Source organism: Oncorhynchus masou, unplaced genomic scaffold, assembly GCF_036934945.1.
Source record: "Oncorhynchus masou masou isolate Uvic2021 unplaced genomic scaffold, UVic_Omas_1.1 unplaced_scaffold_32___fragment_6___debris, whole genome shotgun sequence".
NCBI lineage: Eukaryota > Metazoa > Chordata > Actinopteri > Salmoniformes > Salmonidae > Oncorhynchus > Oncorhynchus masou.
Genome location: NW_027016638.1, coordinates 103,419 through 124,007, shown reverse-complemented (window position 1 = coordinate 124,007; position 20,589 = coordinate 103,419). Strand labels below are relative to the sequence as shown.

Sequence of the window (20,589 nt, the reverse complement as noted above, 5' to 3'; positions counted from 1 at the left end):
TGTTTTAAGCCAAATGTCTATTTGTCCAATACAGTCATTTGTACGCCTTTGCCCAAATTGCCCAATATAGCTTCATGTCACACATCTATCATAATTTATACAAACTGGATGAATGCAGTCTGTTGGTTTGTAAATGTTGTAAATAAATATGTATATAGTATGCATATGTAACAGTTGTTAAAGTACTATGTGAATTTCACCAGGTTCATATATTAATATGTCGTGTTGATTTGTTATTATGCATGCCTGCATCCTGGCTGAAGTGGAGTGTGTTCTTACGTTTTGCCCTGCGTGCTCAAATCATTTTGATGCACTGAGAGAGGTAGTCACGCTTTTTATGTCTTCAGAAAAGTTTGATTATTTTCAGTACAAAGTCATACACACAGTGTTTTGTTCATGAATAATAATGTGTATTTAGAGGTTACTCATAAGTAGATGGTATTGTTAAGATGCACTTGTAATTGTACTTTTTAGGTTGATATCAACATTCTTCATTCAACATGTGGTTAATAGCTAGCCAAGGTATTAGCAGGCTATTTATTGTATGTGTGAACGATGGCTTGCTCCTCGAATGATCCCAGTCCCTCCTATTGTGTATCTACTGTAGAAAGAGGCCACGATTCGCAGAACATATGTGCTCAAATTTTTACAAATGTTTTATTTCGTAAAATATGTTATGTATAATAAGGAGAGTCTATTAATTTTTGTATTTTGGATGCAGGATGCATAGCTCTACAAATGTTTTATTTCAGATGAGTTCTGTTCTCTTGATTAAACTACCTGATCTCCAAAGTCCACGTCTGTAGTCTCAATCAACCACATACAACGCAGAGTTACAGCGGTGCAGCATAGCACCGGTTACACATATTCTTATTATTGTTTCATTCACTTATCTTTTTGACCTGCACTGTTGGAGTTCAGATCTTAAGAATTTCACTGTACCCTGCAATTACATCTCCGACCGACTAATAAACTAATCTAATCGACTGAAATCTAATCTAAATTCAGATTTTTTTCTGGATGAGGAAACCTAGTCATACGTAGCTATAATTTACAGAAATCATAAATGTTTACATTATTGCTGAATAAGGCTATCAGTGTACTTTTTTCATACCAGTGTTGTCAAACAAGAAATTATGCCTTCAATTTAGTTTAAGGCAGCTGGCGAAATCCCGCCTTCTTCGTTGGCATTTTCAAGATCGGCATTAAATAAGACGGTTCGTTTTCAGGCCTGTTTGGTGAGATTGCCATTAAAATTGACCAATAGTGGCCACGAATACACGAGCACAGTGCTTCTCGACTGCCCCTGTGAACCTAGCAAGCAGTGATAATCGAAGTCGATTTTAATTGCATAAAACATGTGTAGTATTGAGTAATTTTCAATATCTGCATCAATTGTAAATAAGAAACATCTTTTTCTTTCCATACTGCTCACAAATAGCAGCCATGTTTGAGTATATTTTTGTTAAAATCTTTGCGAAAACCTTGTGCAATCTGGCTCGCTAACTAACACATTTAGCATAACGTCAAGCTAACGCTAGTACTTGCAAGATCATGTCAGTTAGCAGTTAACTACTGCTAGCAGTGTGTCGCAGGTTGGTTCCGAGAATTACATTTTAGGTCAAGTTAGACCCTAGAAATGTCTTGCTCGTTATTAATTTGAGCCAACGTTATTTCTGAATATTCACCTTGCATTTGGAACCTATTTCCCTTTATAGCACTTTGCTGTCACAAAGTTTGAATGAGGAGGCGGCTGCCATTGTTTGTGCGGAGAGTGAGGCATGATTCCTTGTTCAACTTGATTGAATCGGGCAACTGGCGAACTACTGTAAACTGAGTTGTGTGGGATTCTGTGTTTCACATTATAGCCATTACCATATGATTAAATATGATCTGATGTTGGTTGTGTGAGGTATCTGCATTTGTGCACTGGAGCATCCATTATGAGATTAAACAACTGCTTGCTACTTACCTGTTTGTGTGTGTGACAAGAACTGAATAACATGGTGTGACTTGCATGTTGCAAAACTGTAGATAACAGCCCAGCAGATGCTTTGTCCTTGTGTTTGTATGTAACAATATTGAGCCCATGGTGTGACTTGCTGTATCTTACAAAGTTGTGGTTAAGCAGGCATAGGGAGGGGTGGTCATCATGAGGTTTAACTGAGATGGAAAAATACTGAACAACACAATAGCAGGAACTGAGCAACTGTTATAACTAGGCTGCGATACCAGAACAGTAAGAATCTATACATCGACAGAGGGAGGACTCCAAGAAGCGCCAAGAGGCGGGGACCCGCCTGAGCGTCTGCGATAGGCTGAGCAAGTTTAAACCACGCCCAGCCTCTACTGTGATAGGCCAACAGGCGGGTTGGAACTATGTCCATCACAGTATAAGGACAACTGTTAACGTACATCCTGTCAGTTCTCTGTTCTGCCCTGCGTGGTATTACAGCGAGCCCGTATATACGAAAGTTGCATTTGCCATTTATTACTTAGCTAATAAAAAATACATAGTATACAATCGGTGACTCATTGTTATATTTATCCTGATACCAGATTCGAATTTACGCAACTCTTAACAGTTGCAGTGTGTCGCTGTTCCAATCCTTGTTTTTAGCTAAGTAAATTGTAATGATTATGGGCCAAATGTATTCGCTTCCCATTTTGCGTACTGTCCAGCTTTGGCGGTGTGCGTGCAGCCTGCTACTAGCATTATTAGCAGCTAGCTAATGCTATGTAGGAATAAACATTAGACGAGTGTTTCCCAAACTCAGTCCAAGGGACCTCAGGGTGTGTACGTTTTGGTTTGTGCTGTAGCACGACACAGCTGAATAAGCGTCAAGCTTTGATTGAGTCAGCTGTGTAATGTTGGGGGGAAACGTGCACCCCTTGGAGTTCCAAGGACCGAATATGGAAAACCCTGTGCTAGACGGTGATGTTTCACAAGGATTCAATTCAGAAAGTGAAATTACAAGAATTGGAATCCTCATGTAATATAACTAAGGTCAGATGGTGAGGAATTGTACATAGATTGTTGAATTGGCATTTCAATTAACCTTCTGAATTTACTGTATTGTTGATACAGCGCCCACCCCCAAACTAGTCTCCAGTCTTTCCTGGCTTCAACTAACGCAAGTACTCCTCTAGAATGGCAAAGAATGACGTTGACAACGAACTGTTGGACTATGGAGAGGATGAGGAGCCTCAGGTTGCCCTGGAGACCGCCACACCTGCGGGCAAGGAGGAGGTAAGGGGCTCTTAGTCTCCATCCACAGCTCCGGCTTCCGAGACTTCCTGCTCAAACCAGAGCTGCCCAGCGCCATTGTCGACTGTGGCTTTGAACATCCCTCTGAAGGTGAGCCTCACAGGCACTTCCCACCTTCAACCAAGGACTGTTTTTGACTTTGTCCATTCCGTGTGTGTCAAATGGCACCCTATTCCTGGCATAGTGTACCACTATTGAGCTGGGCCCATAGGGATTTGTTCAAAACTAACGCTGTGTGTGACTGGGTCCTGGTCGAATGTAATCCACTATATATAGGGTGTCATTTGGGACTCCGACTATGAGTTATACATGTATGCCCCTTCAAGCATCACATCATACTTAAACTGGTCATCTCTGTATACCTGTCGCAGGACCCACTGGTTGATGCTTATTTATAAAACCCTCTTAGGCCTCACTCCCCCTCCCCTATCTGAGATATCTACTGCAGCCCTCATACTCCACATACAACACCTGTACTGCCAGTCACATTCTGTTAAAGGTCCCCAACGCGCACGCATCCCTGGGTCACTCCTCTCCTCAGTTTTCTGCCACCAGTGACTGGAATGAGCTGCAACAAACACCCAAACTACAGTTTTATCTCAATCTCTTCATTCAAAGACTCAATCATGGACACTCTTACAAAGCAGCCACAACTGTCAGTGTGATGTGTTGTCTACCTTCTTGCCCTTTGTGCTGTTGTCTGTGCCCAATGTTTGTACAATGTTTTGTGCTGCTACCATGCTGTGTTGTCATGTGTTGATGCCTTGCTATGTTGTCTTAGGTCTCTTTATGTAGTGATGTGTGTTTTGTCCTATATATTTTTTTTTAATGTTAAATTCCAGGCCCCAATCCCTGCAGGAGGCCTCTTGGTAGGCCGTCATTGTAAATAAGAATGTGTTCTTAACTAACTTCCCTACTTACGTTTCTGTCTTTCAGTCCAACATGAGTGCATCCCACAGGCCATCCTGGGCATGGACATCATGTACCAGGCCAAGTCTGGTATGGGCAAGACGACTGTGTTTGTACTGGCCACCCTGCAGCAGATTGAGCCTGTGGACGGGCAGGTGAATGGTTGAATAATGACATTGTGGAAGCAGCAACTGAATTGCTGTTACATCCTTCTGTACTAAAAATAGCTTTCGATGGAGAATCCATTGAGTGCTTTGTAGTTTAGGAATAGGATTAATGTGTATCTGGGGATACTTGCATAAGAAAGTGCCTAATCGGCAACTTTATTTAACCTTTATTTGGACTAGGCAAGTCAGTTAAGAATAAATTCTTATTTACAATGATGGCCTACCCCGGCCAAACCCGAATGACGCTGGGCCAATTGCAGTCTGAATTTGTTCTCCTTTAAATCTCACTGTTTACACTGCTGTTCTATCCTATTGGATAATCTTGTGTGCTTTTTGTTTCTCTGCTATCCAGAGAGTTCTGTATTAAACATCCTCCCCTACCTCTCACTCTGTCTACCAGGTGTCTGTGCTGGTGACGTGCCACACACGAGAGCTGTCCTTCCAGATCAGCAAAGAGTATGAGCGCTTCTCCAAGTACATGCCTATCGTCAAGGCAGCCGTGTTCTTCGGGGGCCTGTCCATCAAGAAGGACGAGGACGCGCTGACGAAGAACTGCCCCCACATTGTGGTGGGAACGCCCGGCCGCATCCTGGCCCTCATCCGCAACAAGACCCTCAACCTGAAGAATGTGAAGCACTTTGTCCTGGACGAGTGTGACAAGATGCAAATTCAGACCACAGTAGGACAGGGGGCTGATGCCAGATGTGAGTGACGGGAGCAAGGAGTAAGTTGAAACGTCACAGAGGAACGGTCAATTGAAAACGTGTTCCAATGTACCTACTAGCATACCACTTAGAATGCACTTCTAATACACTGTCCTACTAAGTAGTAGTGCATCTTGGAACAGAATGGGATAGATGGTGTGACTTAAGTAAGGATTTAGCCAAAACGTAGGGAAGTATTTACATTTTATGTAGTCCTCAGATTGCAGGCTGAGTGGGTTGACTTTTTTTTTTTTTTTTGTGACGGCCATATTATTTTCCTATCGTCTCTCCCTCAGACATGAGGCGTGATGTTCAGGACATCTTCAGGCTCGCACCCCACGAGAAGCAGTGCATGATGTTCAGCGCCACTCTTAGCAAAGAGATCCATCCTGTCTGCCGCAAGTTCATGCAGGATGTACGTTGAAGGGTTTCTTATAACCGGTGGTTATGTACATGTTCTGAAACTTAAAGTTGCAGTTTTACACACACAGAGATTAACCCATCTCCCTAAATTGTACTTTGAAGAGGCAATTGGCAGTATAAACATTGCTTCCTCGCCCCTGTTTTGGAGGGATAGGTCTGGTGAAATTTAACCACTATATGCAAGGACTGACCGTCAATGATATCAGAATTATCATTTTGACCATGTTTTGAGACTATATAGTTTATTTTTGCGTTTACTTTGTTTTCAAGCATTGGAATTAAACAAGCTTGTATTTTGGGTTCTGGTGGGGTACGAAAGTTGAACTAAGCTCATGGGCATTTGTTATTCTTTTAATTTTAAATGTCTAAAAATTGATGTAGAAACTGCTTGATTGCCCCCTTTTTTTCAAGGGAGTTTGGATATGGCTTAATATTCATGTAAAACGTTCCAGTCATGCCCCTCTAAGCTTTGCCTGCTCGTGACTGTCTGTCTCACAAGTGGCCAGAGTTGACCCTCTCTTAACCTGGGTCTGGGGCTCTGGACATTTTTGGGAGGAACAGTCCTGGCATTAAAGCTATAATGAAAAATAGTTCCATCCAGCTCTAGGACTAGTAATTGATGTTCACAATCACATTTGTAGTTCTTCATTCACCAACACAGAATGTGGTTTACTCCTGTTTTTCACTTAATGTGGCTAGGTTTATAAAACTGTCCCAAAGAGTGACACTTTCCCCATGTTCTATTCATTAGGGCAAACTAGCAAAATGTTTAGCACTGGAAGTTCTGGTAGTCCCTCCCTGTGTTCTGTTTGGTGCTTAATGAATATCTCCTGTAGCCCATGGAGGTGTTTGTGGACGATGAGACCAAGCTGACGCTGCACGGCCTGCAGCAGTACTACTGCAAGCTGAAGGATAGCGAGAAGAACCGCAAGCTCTTCGACGTGCTCGAGTTCAACCAGGTACGGACAGTGGTCTTTTCAGAGATTTGAATGCTAAAACGTAATTTATTTTAGTTTTAGTCTGAGTGAGTTGAATGTATTTTGTTCATGGATTTGAAAGTCACGTTTTTAAATCCAATTTGTTTGTCTTCGGTGTCTCACTGCCAGTTTCTCCCCTGTCTGAAGGTGGTGATCTTTGTGAAGTCTGTGCAGCGCTGTGTGGCTCTGTCTCAGCTGCTGGTTCAAAAGGAGGAGAGGAATGAGGAGTTGGGCAATCAAATTGAGAATCTCATTTACTTGCACATTTTCTATAATAGTCATGTAGCAGAAGCTGTTATCCAGAGGGACTTAACAAGAACTTTCTCTCAGACAACATGTTTGTGGGTCACAGTTTCAGTGTACCCACATGAGTGAAGCTGTATGTATCATGCCTGTTCTACTTATTGTAAATCCCACAGGATTTCCCGGTACCAGCAGTTAAAGGACTTCCAAAGGCGGATCCTGGTGGCCACCAACCTGTTTGGCCGAGGGATGGAACATTGAGCGCGTCAACGTCGTCTTCAACTACGACATGCCCAAGGATTCCGACACCTACCTGCAAAGAGTGGCCCTTGCAGGCAGGTTCGGGATGAAATTCAATATATCGGTCCATGGTGTTAAGTTCATGTTTTTAAGTATCCCAATATTTCTGTTATTAAGGGGCTATCACTCAGTCAAGAGTGCGCATGCACAGGAAGTCTGGTAGTCTATGGACCTTGCCTTGAGTCTAATGGCGACCTTTGATGGTGTTCATATGATATGCCAAAGGGGGAGAATTTGCAGTCTACTGCAGAGATAGCCTGCAAAGTAATGTCATACTTTCCAGGTCCATACCCAAACAGTTTGAACTACTAATTTTTAAAAATTACTCTCTCCAGAAATAAGTCTCTCACTGTTGCCGCCTGCTACCGACCCCCCTCAGCTCCCAGCTGTGCCCTGGACACCATTTGTGAATTGATCGCCCCCCATCTAGCTTCAGAGTTTGTTCTGTAAGGTGACCTAAACTGGGATATGCTTATTAACACCCCGGAAGTCCTACAATCTAAGCTAGATGCCCTCAATCTCACACAAATCATCAAGGAACCCACCAGGTACAACCCTAAATCTGTAAACAAGGGCACCCTCATAGACGTTATCCTGACCAACTGGCCCTCCAAATACACCTCCGCTGTCTTCAACCAGGATCTCAGCGATCACTGCCTCGTTGCCTGTATCCGCTACGGGTCCGCAGTCAAACGACCACCCCTCATCACTGTCAAACGCTCCCTAAAACACTTCTGCGAGCAGGCCTTTCTAATCGACCTGGCCCGGGTATCCTGGAAGGATATTGACCTCATCCCGTCAGTTGAGGATGCCTGGTCATTCTTTAAAAGTAACTTCTTCACCATCTTAGATAAACATGCTCCGTTCAAAAAATGCAGAACTAAGAACAGATATAGCCCTTGGTTCACTGCAATAGCATCGAATAGTCCTCGCGATGTGCAACTGTTCAGGGAAGTCAGGAACCAATACACGCAATCAGTCAGGCAGGCAAAGGCCAGCTTTTTCAAGCAGAAATTTGCATCCTGTAGCTCTAACTCCAAAAAGTTCTTGGACACTTTAAAGTCCATGGAGAACAAGAGCACCTCCTCCCAGCTGCCCCTGCACTGAGGCTAGGTAACACGGTCACCACCGATAAATCCATGACAATCGAAAACTTCAACAAGCATTTCTCAACAGCTAGCCATGCCTTCCTCCTGGCTACTCCAACCGCGGCCAACAGCTCCCCCCCCCCCGCCCGCAGCTACTCGCCCAAGCATCCCCAGCTTCTCCTGTACCCAAATCCAGATAGCAGATGTTCTGAAAGAGCTGCAAAACCTGGACCTGTACAAATCAGCTGGGCTTGACAATCTGAAACTATCCGCCGCCATTGTCGCAACCCCTATTACCAGCCTATTCAATCTCTCTTTCATATCGTCTGAGATCCCCAAGGATTGGGAAGCTCCCGCAGTCATCCCCCTCTTCAAAGGGGGAGACACCCTGGACCCAAACTGTTACAGACCTATATCCATCCTGCCCTGCCTATCTAAGGTCTTCGAAAGCCAAGTCAACGAACAGATCACTGACCATCTCGAAACCCACCGTACCTTCTCCGCTGTGCAATCTGGTTTCCGAGCCGGTCACGGGTGCACCTCAGCCACGCTCAAGGTACTAAATAATATCATAACCGCCATCGGTAAAAGACTACTGTGCAGCCGTCTTCATCGACCTGGCCAAGGCTTTCGACTCGGTCAATCACCATATTCTTATCGGCAGACTCAGTCGCCTCGGTTTTTCTAATGACTGCCTTGCCTGGTTCACCAACTACTTTGCAGACAGAGTTCAGTGTGTCAAATCGGAGGGCATGTTGTCCGGTCCTCTGGCAGTCTCTATGGGGGTTCCACAGGGTTCAATTCTCGGGCCGACTATTTTCTCTGTATATATCAATGATGTTGCTCTTGCTGCGGGCGATTCCCTGATCCACCTCTACGCAGACGACACCATTCTGTATACTTCTGGCCCTTCCTTGGACACTGTGCTATCTAACCTCCAAACGAGCTTCAATGCCATACACCACTCCTTCCGTGGCCTCCAACTGCTCTTAAACGCTAGTAAAACCAAATGCATGCTTTTCAACCGTTCGCTGCGTGCACCCGCACGCCCGACTAGCATCACCACCCTGGAAGCATCACCACCCTGGATAGTTCCGACCTAGAATATGTGGACATCTATAAGTACCTAGGTGTCTGGCTAGACTGAAAACTCTCCTTCCAGACTCATATCAAACATCTCCAATCTAAAATCAAATCTAGAGTCAGCTTTCTATTCCGCAACAAAGCCTCCTTCACTCACACCGCCAAACTTACCAGAGTAAAACTGACTATCCTACCGATCCTCGACTTCGGCAATGTCATCTACAAAATAGCTTCCAATACTCTCCTCAGCAAACTGGATGCAGTTTATCACAGTGCCATCCGTTTTGTTACTAAAGCACCTTATACCACCCACCACTACGACCTGTATGCTCTAGTCGGCTGGCCCTTGCGACATGTTCATCGCCAGACCCACTGGCTCCAGGTCATCTACAAGTCCATGCTAGGTAAAGCTCCGCCTTATCTCAGTTCACTGGTCACGATGGCAACACCCACCCGTAGCACGCGCTCCAGCAGGTGTATCTCACTGATCATCCCTAAAGCCAACACCTCATTTGGCCGCCTTTCCTTCCAGTTCTCTGCTGCCTGTGACTGGAATGAATTGCAAAAATCGCTGAAGTTGGAGACTTTTATCTCCCTCACCAACTTTAAACATCTGCTATCTGAGCAGCTAACCGATCGCTGCAGCTGTACTCTTTTGCACACCAGTAGCTCTACCTGCACATGACCATCTGATCATTTATCACTCCAGTGTTAATCTGCAAAATTGTAATTATTCGCCTACCTCCTCATGTCTTTTGCACACAATGTATATAGACTTTCTTTTTTTTTCTTTTTCTACTGTGTTATTGACTTGTTTATTGTTTACTCCATGTGTAACTCTGTGTTGTTGTCTGTTCACACTGCTATGCTTTATCTTGGCCAGGTCGCAGTTGTAAATGAGAACTTGTTCTCAACTAGCCTACCTGGTTAAATAAAGGTGACATACAATAAAAATACAATTAAAAATAGTAAACTTTGTTAAACTGGAAACTTGTCGTTGTGTCATTTCGAGTTAACACATGGCCCTGTACAGCAGATTTTATCTAGAATCGAGATGAATCTAATGAATAAGTTGCTTTGATGGTAAGCTTGAATGAAGACCAGACACATTTGGGCTAATTAGCTAATATCATGTCATCCGGTGAAGCTCCCTCAGACTACCCAAGTTCCCTAAACGCAACCACATTTAGAAGAATAGCTTCCTGAATTCCTAGTGTAGCAATAAGCACCCTCCTGATAATCACGTTTCCGTGAATACCAAGGGGAACATGGCTTTAAAATACACACTTCCACCATCCTCCCTCCAAAGGAATTGCAAAGCAATGCGATGTGACTAATAATTTATTCTGCAATGGTAGTGAGTGTATTGTCGGAGGGGGGCTAGGCCGATCTGACCCTGATCAGGTCTGTGATTCAATAAGATACAGATTAAAAGTATCACCAGCACTGCTGCGTTAACCTCAAATGGATTACAAACAGATTTAACACTACACCAACATAACCCCGGATGCCATTGCATTTGCCTAGGCATTAACAAAAAATACACACATAAACGATACACGGTATGTCCATGGGATTGGTTTAAGCCTCACTTTCCCAAAGTAGATGGACCTACCAGATACCCTTTTCTGGGGCACTGATCGAAACTGATCTGGGACCAGTATAGTTAGTGTGGCGTCAAAAATAAACCATCTGACCTATTACTATTACACCTGTGCCACTTTGGTACAATAGCCCCAGTACATTGTGTCACCAGTTGATTGTGTGTTCATTCAGCTCTATATTAACACCACATGAAACCTCCCTCTGGGGTTACAGAACAGGTCTGGATAGTTTGCCACACACACTGGAATGGGCCAATAGAGAGGTGACGTTAATTATACTCCCAGAGAGTGAACTGAGGTGAATCATTCCTGTACATTACCAGACACCAGTGATCCTAGAAAACAAGTGCAACCAAGACAACAGCTCTGGTGAAATGGTTGCCCGGGCTTGTTTATCATAATAAAGGGCAAGGCCCTGTTCACCTGACTTGGTGGAGAAATAGATGTGGGGGGCGTGGCCAACAGCGCCTTCTCCGACCAACATTTTTAGAGGCCCTCCCATGGCAGCAGAAACAAAATGTTTATTTTTTAAAACAATTTTGGCTGCTATTTGCAATTCTAGACATTTTGCCATGGGGAAAAGAACGCATTTTACAGTTTAATTAAGCTAGTTTCCTGCAATTCTACACATTTTGCCATGGCTTGTGTTGTGTTCTTATGCTACACTTCATGACCAAAAGCTTGTCAAACATCTCATTACAAATCATGGGCATTATTATAGAGTTTGTCCCCCCTTTGGTGCTATAACAGCCTCCACTCTTCTGGGAAGGCTTTCCATTAGATGTTGGAACATTGCTGCGGGGACTTGCTACTTGCTTCCATTCAGCCACAAAAGCATTAGTGAAGTCGGGCAATGATGCTGGGTGATTAAGCCTGGCTCGCAGTCGGTGTTCCAATTAATTCCAAAGCTGATCGATGGGGTTAAGGTCAGGGCTCTGTGCAGGCCAGTCAAGTTCTTCCACATCAACCTCGGCAAACAATTTCTGTTTGGAACTCCCTTTGTGCACGGAGGCATTGTCATGCTAAAACAGGAAAGGGCATCGTATAGAATGTCATTGTATGTTGTAGCATTAAGGTTTCCCTTCACTGGAACTAAAGGGCCTATCCCGAACCATGAAAAACAGCCCCAGGCAATTCGTTATTCCTCCTCCAAACATTAGTTGGCATTATGCATTGTGGCAGGTAGCGTACTCCTGGCATCTGCCAAACCCAGATTTGTCCATCGGACTGCCAGCTGGTGAATAGTGATTCCTCACTCCAGAGAATGCGTTTTCACAGAGTCCAATGGCGGCAAGCTTTACGCAACTCCAGCCAATGCTTGGCATTTCGCATGGTGATCTTAGGTTTCTGTGCGGCTGCTCGGCCATGGAAACCCCTTTCATGAAGCTCCAGACAAACAGTCATTATGCTGACGTTGCTTCCAGAGGCAGTTGGGAACTCGGTAGTGAGTGTTGCAACTGAGGACAGATTATTTTTGACTCGCTACAACACTCGGCGGTCCCGTTCTGTGAGCTTGTGTGGCCTACCACTTCACGGCTGAGCCGTTGTTGCTCCTAGACGTTTCCAATTCACAATAACAGCACTTACAGTTGACCGGAGCAGCTCTAGCAGGGCAGATATTTGACAAACTGACTTGTTGGAAAGGTGGCATCCTATGATGATGCCACGTTGAAAGTCACTGAGCTCATCAGTAAAGGCCATTCTACTGCCAACGTTTGTCTACAGAGATTGCATGACTGTGTGCTCAAATTTTATACATCTGTCAGCAAAGGATGTTGCTGAACTGTTCGAATACACTAATTTGAAGTGGTGTCCACATACTTTTGTATATATAGTGTATCTGAGTGACTCAAACATTATAACAAAATCAATTGGGGGCCCCATGCCAAGACATTTGGGGAATTTTAGGGGAAACACTGCAATGTTGTTTTTGTAATATTATCACCCCTCCAGCATGTGATGTCTCTGAAACAATACAGTTATACTGATCTGTAGCATCCTGTATCTGGGCAAATATTGGTTTGCTTTGTGAGTAACTTTAACTAGTTACCATTCCATTTCCTCTTTATTCCGTGCTGTAATGTAAAGTGCTTCCAAAATAATATGAACAACAGACTAGAAGGGAGCTTGTAGTAGCTGCAGTAGGGCAGGATACTGGAGTTTTAGACTTGATATGTCAGGTCATGGAGTTGCTCCCAGTATCTCAGCGTCAGCAGGATAATGGAGTGGAACTTTTAGCACAGGGCAGGCCTCTGCTGATCGCTACAACCAACCAACCACAGTGAGAGTCGGTGTGACGAACAGATAGACAGAACCTCCGAGATGCAGAGACAGACAACTACAGTCCTTATTGTGGCATTCAGCAGTTTTGTACAGCAGAAGCACGCCACAGCCAAGCCGGTGTAAAACACAACGACTTAATCTGACAACATCACAAAGGCATATTAGTTTACCATTCATTCACAGTTCACCTTAGCATGGATTGCCATAACAACAGCAAGTAGCAGGGATGATGAGAAAGAAGTGAGGTTCACACAGCTGTGTGTAAATGCCAACTGTCACTTTTACTGAGCTGTAATGTTCAAATGTCCCATCCGTGTGTGTGGTAATCTAGTATAGTGTTTAATTTAAAAACAAGGTCATGAGGATGTGTGAAGATCAGATCATTGTTTTCTTGAGAGTTAGTGTTTCACTCTCTGTATGGTGAGTGCATTTCCAAGATAAGGTTAAAAGAAATGACTTGATTTCTCACTCAACACACCCTATGCTGGTGAAATCTACCCAGCGCTTTCACTTGGTGGTGCATGTCTCCAGTCTGTTCTATTCCAGCGTTTATAATATTAACGATAATTAGCCTGAAATGCAAGGTAATTTATTCTTTGAAAGGTTGTCCCCAAAAAGACTGAATGCAGATGCTTGGGGCAGAATACTTCACTTTTTTTATAGTCAGCCATAATACCTCTTCCATAATAAAATGTTTGAGATCTTTCGCTCTCATCTTTTGGAGTAAAGCCAACCCAAGGAACACCCATTTCTGACTACAATATTCTAACAGCTGTAGCATGCCTTCACTAGCAAAAAGAAAACACCTGAAGGACAAATAACCTGTGTTGTATAGGCTACAAAGAACTGTCTGAGGATGTAATTTCGTAGGTTTTGCCTGTTTCTGTTTGTGTGATGGCACTGAGCACGGATTTCAGGCCAATATGCTAATGCCTAAAATAACGGGGTTTGTAGCCTATTTCGGCTATTTTCTGTTTTGTTGTCTTCCCTTTCCATTTGAAGGGCTTATTCGCTTTCCGGGAAATATGCAAATGAAGACCACTGTATTAATTCGACAAGAGAGAAATGAAGCAGTATCAGCACCGCTTTCGCCGAGTAACCTCTGATGAAGATTATAACAAAACATGGCCAAGATTTTCTAATGTTCATAAATGACCAGCATGGTCAAATAATAGGTCTGGGACAGGTAGCACGTCCGGTGAACAGGTCACGATTCCATAGCCGCAGGCAGAACAGTTGAAACTGGAGCAGCTGCACGGCCAGGTGGACTGGGGACAGCAAGGAGTGATCATGCCAGGTAGTCCTGAGGAATGGTCCTAGTGCTCAGGTCCTCCGAGAGAGAGAAAGAAAGCGAGAATTAGAGGGAGCATACTTAAATTCACACAGGACATCGGATAAGACAGGAGAAGTACTCCAGATATAACAAACTGACCCTAGCCCCCCGACACACAAACTACAGCAGGATAAATACTGGAGGCTGAGACAGGATGAGTCAGGAGACACTGTGGCCCCATCCGATGATACCCCCGGACAGGGCCAAACAGGAAGGATATAACCCCACCCACTTTGCCAAAACACAGCCCCCACCACTAGAGGGATATCTTCAACCACCAACTTACCATCCTGAGACAAGGCCGAGTATAGCCCACAAAGATCTCCGCCACGGCACAACCCAAGGGGGGGTGCCAACCCAGACAGGAAGATCACATCAGTGACTCAACCCACTCAAGTGACGCACCCCTCCAAGGGGCGGCACTCTATAGTGCTTTAGAGATTTATTCCCTCTAAAAAAATATATAAAATGAGGGAATTATTCAAATGTAACTCTTATTATGTCAATTGCAATTAGGTTAGGGCATTATTATAGCCTATACTGGCTATAATGACTGGCACAGTGAACATACTCATAACAATGATAATGTAGTAGACAGCAAATTGACCTTAATAATCTATAGCATGCAGGTGGGTCTTTTAAAAAAAACTCAAGAAGAAGAAGATCAAAATAGCTGCAAGTTGTGTTTATTGAATTAAATGGGGTGTAATAAAATTAGTTGTGAGTAGGGGGGGTTGTCTCCCTCCCTCTTCTGTTGGCTTTGAGAGTTTATTTAGAAAGTGGGTTGGGGGAGGTGGCAGCAGGGTTTTCCCAAACTCGTCTTCTGCACAGTTACTCTTTGCATTTTCTTTTTGAAGGGGAAGCAAAATAGTTTTGCCAGGGCGGCTGTGATCCGGGGGAGGAGAGCCTGTTTTTTCTTAGGCTCATCTGCAGCCACAGTACCTGAACAGGTGACAGAGAACAAGGCATGAAATAAGGGTCGTGTTCATTAGGGTACACAGTAGCAAAATATTTTAAAACAAAAACAAGCATTTGTTATTGGCAAGTTCAAGAAAGTTCCTCCCTGTTTTAGTCCGCTGTCTTCCATTTAGTGGCTAATGAATAAGACCCTGATAACTTCATCATAGTCTCCCGTCCTTACATTACAATAGTGTGCTGAAGACAGATGCACATGTTGACTGACAGAAATGAGGACTTACTATCATTGCCAAGAGGAGACACCTTGTTCTTCTTCTGGTTCTTGTTATTTCCTCGCTTCTTCTTCTTTCCTGACTTCCTCACTTCTTTCTTCATAGCCTCTTCCTTCTCTTTCTTCTTAGTAGAGAGAGAAACAGACATGAGTTGATGCCTCACAATTAAACAGCCCAAATAACTAAACGATCTACTAGTTCTTGGCCGTCTCACCTGTGTGGAGGTGATGTCCTCGAGGTCTGTGGAGAGGGCGCTGCTGATGGGCTTGGTGCTTTCAGAAAGGTAGCTAATAACCTGGGACTTTTCAGAGATGGCTGAGCTTACACTGGTCTTTTCCAAACCAGTGCTGTCATCAGCCATCTCCTCTCGGTCCTCTTCTAGGGTTTCCCTCCAAGCCAGGAGCTCCTCGGTGAGGGTGACGTCACTCCTTGAGGAGTGTGACCTCCCACTACCACGGCTCCTCCTGGCTCCAAAATGGCCATCGGAACTACAGTCCTCTGAATAGTCATCTATGACTTGTGTGATGGTGTCCGCCATGCACCTGATGGCTCCCTCACTACCAGAGCGTGCGGCACGCAGTTGAGCCCGGTTGGAGTCCGAACGCAAGGACAATCTTTTAGCCGCAGTCTTCACGATGGCCTTCACCGCATCCTCCCCACTGAATTGGATGCTCTCCTCCAGGCCAAAGACGACAGAGATGTCAGCATACTTCAGGGCATGCTGGACCTCCACAAAGAGATCCTTCATCAGCCTGAAGGGGTCATTGGCCCTCCTTGTCTGGGGGACTCTGAGGCCTCCAGTTGGCACATGATGCCGTGGAGAATAAACTTCAGAGTCTGGGGGCTCATGACGGTGGCCCAGGGAGTGCTGCAAAGGAGGATGTGCTCCTTGCCTGGTAGGAGGGAGGGAATCTTCTCCAGGGGGTCCTGCCTGTTTTTGGTGGGCATCAGGGAGCTCATCTCGGAGACCTCAGCCCCCCCCACCTCTTCTTCCAGAGTCTGGGCAGGAGCTGCCCATGCTGCCTGGGTTGAGGTGGAGGGCTTAGGGTATGAGACAGTCATGACACTTACAACCACCTCCTCTTCGTCCTTGGGTGAAGAGGAACACAGAGAGTCAGGGAACCTTTCCCTGGCACCGGAATCCAATCCTAAGAAAACACACTCATATTCTGAACTGGTTCAAAGCCACATCCATGTATAACACTATGCAGTATCTAGTACATTTACTATAATGGTAATACACTGGTTATTACACAAGTTATTACTGGTGATATGGGCAAAACAGGTTATAAGTGTACCTTTCTGGATGATGAGTCTGGCCTTGTAATCGTTGTTGCAGGTACTGTTCAGGATGTCTCCCACCCTGGTGGTCAGGACCTGGCAGACGGCCCCTAGTCAAATCAAAATGTATTTAATACAGGGGTTTCAAACTACTTCCATGGAGGGCTAAGTGTCTGCGGGTTTTAGTTTTTTCCTTTCAATTAAGACCTAGACAACCAGGTTAGAGGAGTTTCTTACTAATTAGTGACCTTAATGCATCAATCAAGGCTGGAGTGAAACCCTGCAGAAACCCGGCCTTCTATAGAATGCGTTTGACATTTGATTTAAAGTAATTCTTCACACATAACATATCTCCAAACACTGTGTAGAAAAATAAGAAAAAAAGAGGAGAGAAAATGAAAATACCATTACTGACAATAAGAGAAAAGAAAGAAGGGGAATGTGCGGGTGCAAAAGACGGTAAAAACAACATAATAACTAACCTAGTGCCTCCTTGTTGTCATCGGAGAGGGAGAGGGAGCTGGAGGACTGGAGGGTAACTTTAGTGCCCTTCTTGATAGCTGGCAGGACACCTACAGAAAGAGGATCGTAGACATTAGTGGATCCTTCCACCATATATCGTTTTAGAATTCTATCAATAAATCCAGGTACTTTGGAAGTGGAGATGAATACTCACTGTAACTGGTTGTTTGAGTTAGAGTTTGAGGCAGTGCCAACATACCAACTACTTGGCGGCTTAGTTTTTTCACCCCTGACTTAGCCTCCCTAGACCTTCTAGCCTTGATAACCTCTGTGGCCTTCTTTTCTGCCTTTGCTATATTTGCCTCTCGGCTGGGCCTGGGGGGGTCTTCGGCACAAGGTTCTGAGACAAATAACAACAGTGGGGAAATCATATCACCATAGAAACCACATTTTTCACCATAGGCATGATGGTACTGAGTGACATGTCACATAAGGGTTAACCTTAGAATTAGAATCTGAATTAAAATCTGAATTCCAATACTATTAGTTCTGACTAGTAGGTGGTCCATGTGTCTTAATGGCGTTATTATAGCGTTGTAAACTGGTTTTCAACCCGTCGTATTACTACATTGCGACCAACTGGCCTCCGTGACAACCAGACGTTTTGCAACAGAACTAAAAGATGTTTCTTACCTTTCGAGGGCTATCCTGGGGGCAGTCTACCAGGGCTGGCAGGCTTAGTCCATCATGGCCAGCGGAATGGACATCTGCCTTTCGAGGGCTATCCTGGAGGCAGTCTACCAGGGCAGGCAGGCTTAGTCCATCATGGCCAGCGGAATGGACATCGGAATGGACCTTTCGAGGGCTATCCTGGAGGCAGTCTACCAGGGCAGGCAGGCTTAGTCCATCATGGCCAGCGGAATGGACATCTGCCTTTCGAGGGCTATCCTGGAGGCAGTCTACCAGGGCTGGCAGGCTTAGTCCATCATGGCCAGCGGAATGGTCATCTGTCTGGAGCACTTGCTCTCGAGCACAAGCTTGGAGGTTCCCAGCCTGGGGTATAGGAACATAAGGAAATACAGAGAACTTAAGCCCTCCATTATTATGCCCACTTTTCCAACTATAAACCATAACCTTAGAATTACAATCAGAATTCAAATCGGAATTCCAAAACTATTAGTTCTAACTAAACTCAGCAAAAAAAGAAACATCCTCTCACTGTCAACTGCGATAAATATTTGTATGAACATAACAAGATTCAACAACTGAGACATAAACTGAACAAGTTCCACAGACATGTGACGAACAGAAATGGAATAATGTGTCCATGAACAAAGGAGGGGTCAAAATCAAAAGTAACAGTCAGTAACTGGTGTGGCCACCAGCTGCATTAAGTACTGCAGTGCATCTCCTCCTCATGGGCTGCACCAAATTTGTCAGTTCTTGCTGTGAGAAGTTAACCCACTCTTAAAAAATGAAATAAGAAAATGTTACCCCACTCTTCCACCAAGGCACCTGCAAGTTCCTGCACATTTCTGGGGGGAAAAGCCCAAGCCCAAGCCCTCCGATCCAAAAGGTCCCAGACATACTCAATGGGATTGAGATCCGGGCTGTTCGCTGGCCATGGCAGAACACTGACATTCCTGTCTTGCAGGATATCACGCACAGAACGAGCAGTATGGCTGGTGGCATTGTCATGCTGGAGGGTCATGTCACGATGAGCCTGGAGGAAGGGTACCACATGAGGGAGGAGGCCGTCTTCCCTTTAACGCACAGCGTTGAGATTGCCTGCAATGACAACAAGCTCAGTCCGATGATGCTGTGACACACCGCCCCAGACCTTGACGGACCCTCCACCTCCAAATCGATCCCGCTCCAGAGTACAGGCCTCGGTGTAATGCTCATTCCTTTCGACGATAAACGCAAATCCGACCATTACCTCAAGTGAGACAAAACTGCAACTTTTTGCCAGTCCTGTCTGGTCCAGCGACGGTTGGGTTTGTGCCTATAGGTGACGTTGTGCCCGGTGATATCTGGTGAGGAGCTGCCTTACAACAGGCCTACAAGCCCTCAGTCCAGTCTCTCTCAGCCTATTGCGGACAGTCTGAGCACTGATGGAGGGATTGTGCGTTCCTGGTGTAACTCGGGCAGTTGTTGTTGCCATCCTGAACCTGTCCCGCAGGTGTGATGTTCACATGTACCAATCCTGTGCAGGTCTTGTTACACGTGGTCTGCCATTGCGATGACGATCAGCTGTCCGTCCTGTCTCCCTGTAGCGCTGTCTTAGGCGTCTCACAGTACGGACATTGCGATGTATTGCCCTGGCCACATCTGCAGTCCTCATGCCGCCTTACAGCATGCCTAAGGCACATTCATGCAGATGAGCAGGGACCCTGGGCATCTTTCTTTTGGTGTTTTTCAGAGTCAGTAGAAAGGCCTCTTTAGTGTCCTAAGTTTTCACAACTGTGACCTTAATTGCCTACTGTCTGTAAGCTGCTAGTGTCTTAACGACCGTTCCACAGGTGCATGTTCATAAATTGTTTATGGTTCATTGAACAAGCATGGGAAACAGTGTTAAAACCCTTCACAATGAAGATCTGTGAAGATATTTGGATTTTTACGAATTATCTTTAAAATACACGGTCCTGAAAAAGGGACGTTTCTTTTTTTGCTGAGTTCAGTAGGTGGTCCATGTGTCTTAATGGCTTTATTATCATGTTGTAAACTAGTTTTCAACACGTCATATTACTAGATTGCAACCAACTGGTCTCCGTTACAACCAGACGTTTTGCAACAGAACTATAAGACGTTTTCTTACCTTAGGGGGCTGTCAATGGGGCAGTCTACCAGGGCTGGCAGCCTTAGTCCATCATGGTCAGTGATGTCTGTCTGGAGGACCTGCTCTCCAGCACTAGCTTGGAGGGTCCCAGCCTGGGGTATATGAACATAAGGAAATACATTTAACCTTAGCCCTCAATTAATTATGCCCACTTTTCCAACTATAAATCATATCAATCTGTTTTTTACAGCATATAGGTTATACTACCAAGAAGATATCCTCATTACATATCAAGAGGGATAGCCCCAGAATTAACAAACTTTTTTTTAATCACTTATGAGACTTACTTTTAGAATAATTTTTCTCAACAGTTTATGATTTCTATCCATTGTCCTTTCAGGCACCCTTCAGATTGGACCTGACATTTTTTTAAATAAACAAATACATTTTAAAATACATTTCAAACATTTTTTTACAGCATCTTGGCCAGTTATG

General features: G+C 44.6%; 1 protein-coding gene and 1 pseudogene across 1 annotated transcript; one reads left to right on the top strand and one right to left on the bottom strand.

The window, feature by feature from the left end:
- Positions 1 to 2,929: 2,929 nt before the first annotated feature.
- LOC135538966 (ATP-dependent RNA helicase DDX39A-like) lies at positions 2,930 to 6,952 on the top strand (annotated as a pseudogene).
- Positions 6,953 to 16,319: 9,367 nt separating this feature from the next.
- LOC135538965 (uncharacterized) lies at positions 16,320 to 17,711 on the bottom strand. Its single transcript, XM_064964838.1, has 4 exons — positions 17,530 to 17,711; positions 17,336 to 17,425; positions 16,871 to 16,963; positions 16,320 to 16,720 (listed from the first exon to the last, which is right to left on the bottom strand). Exons 1-4 carry the CDS (start codon positions 17,570 to 17,572, stop codon positions 16,320 to 16,322), a joined length of 627 nt encoding a protein of 208 aa, XP_064820910.1. The 5' UTR covers positions 17,573 to 17,711.
- Between the last annotated feature and the right edge of the window lie 2,878 nt (positions 17,712 to 20,589).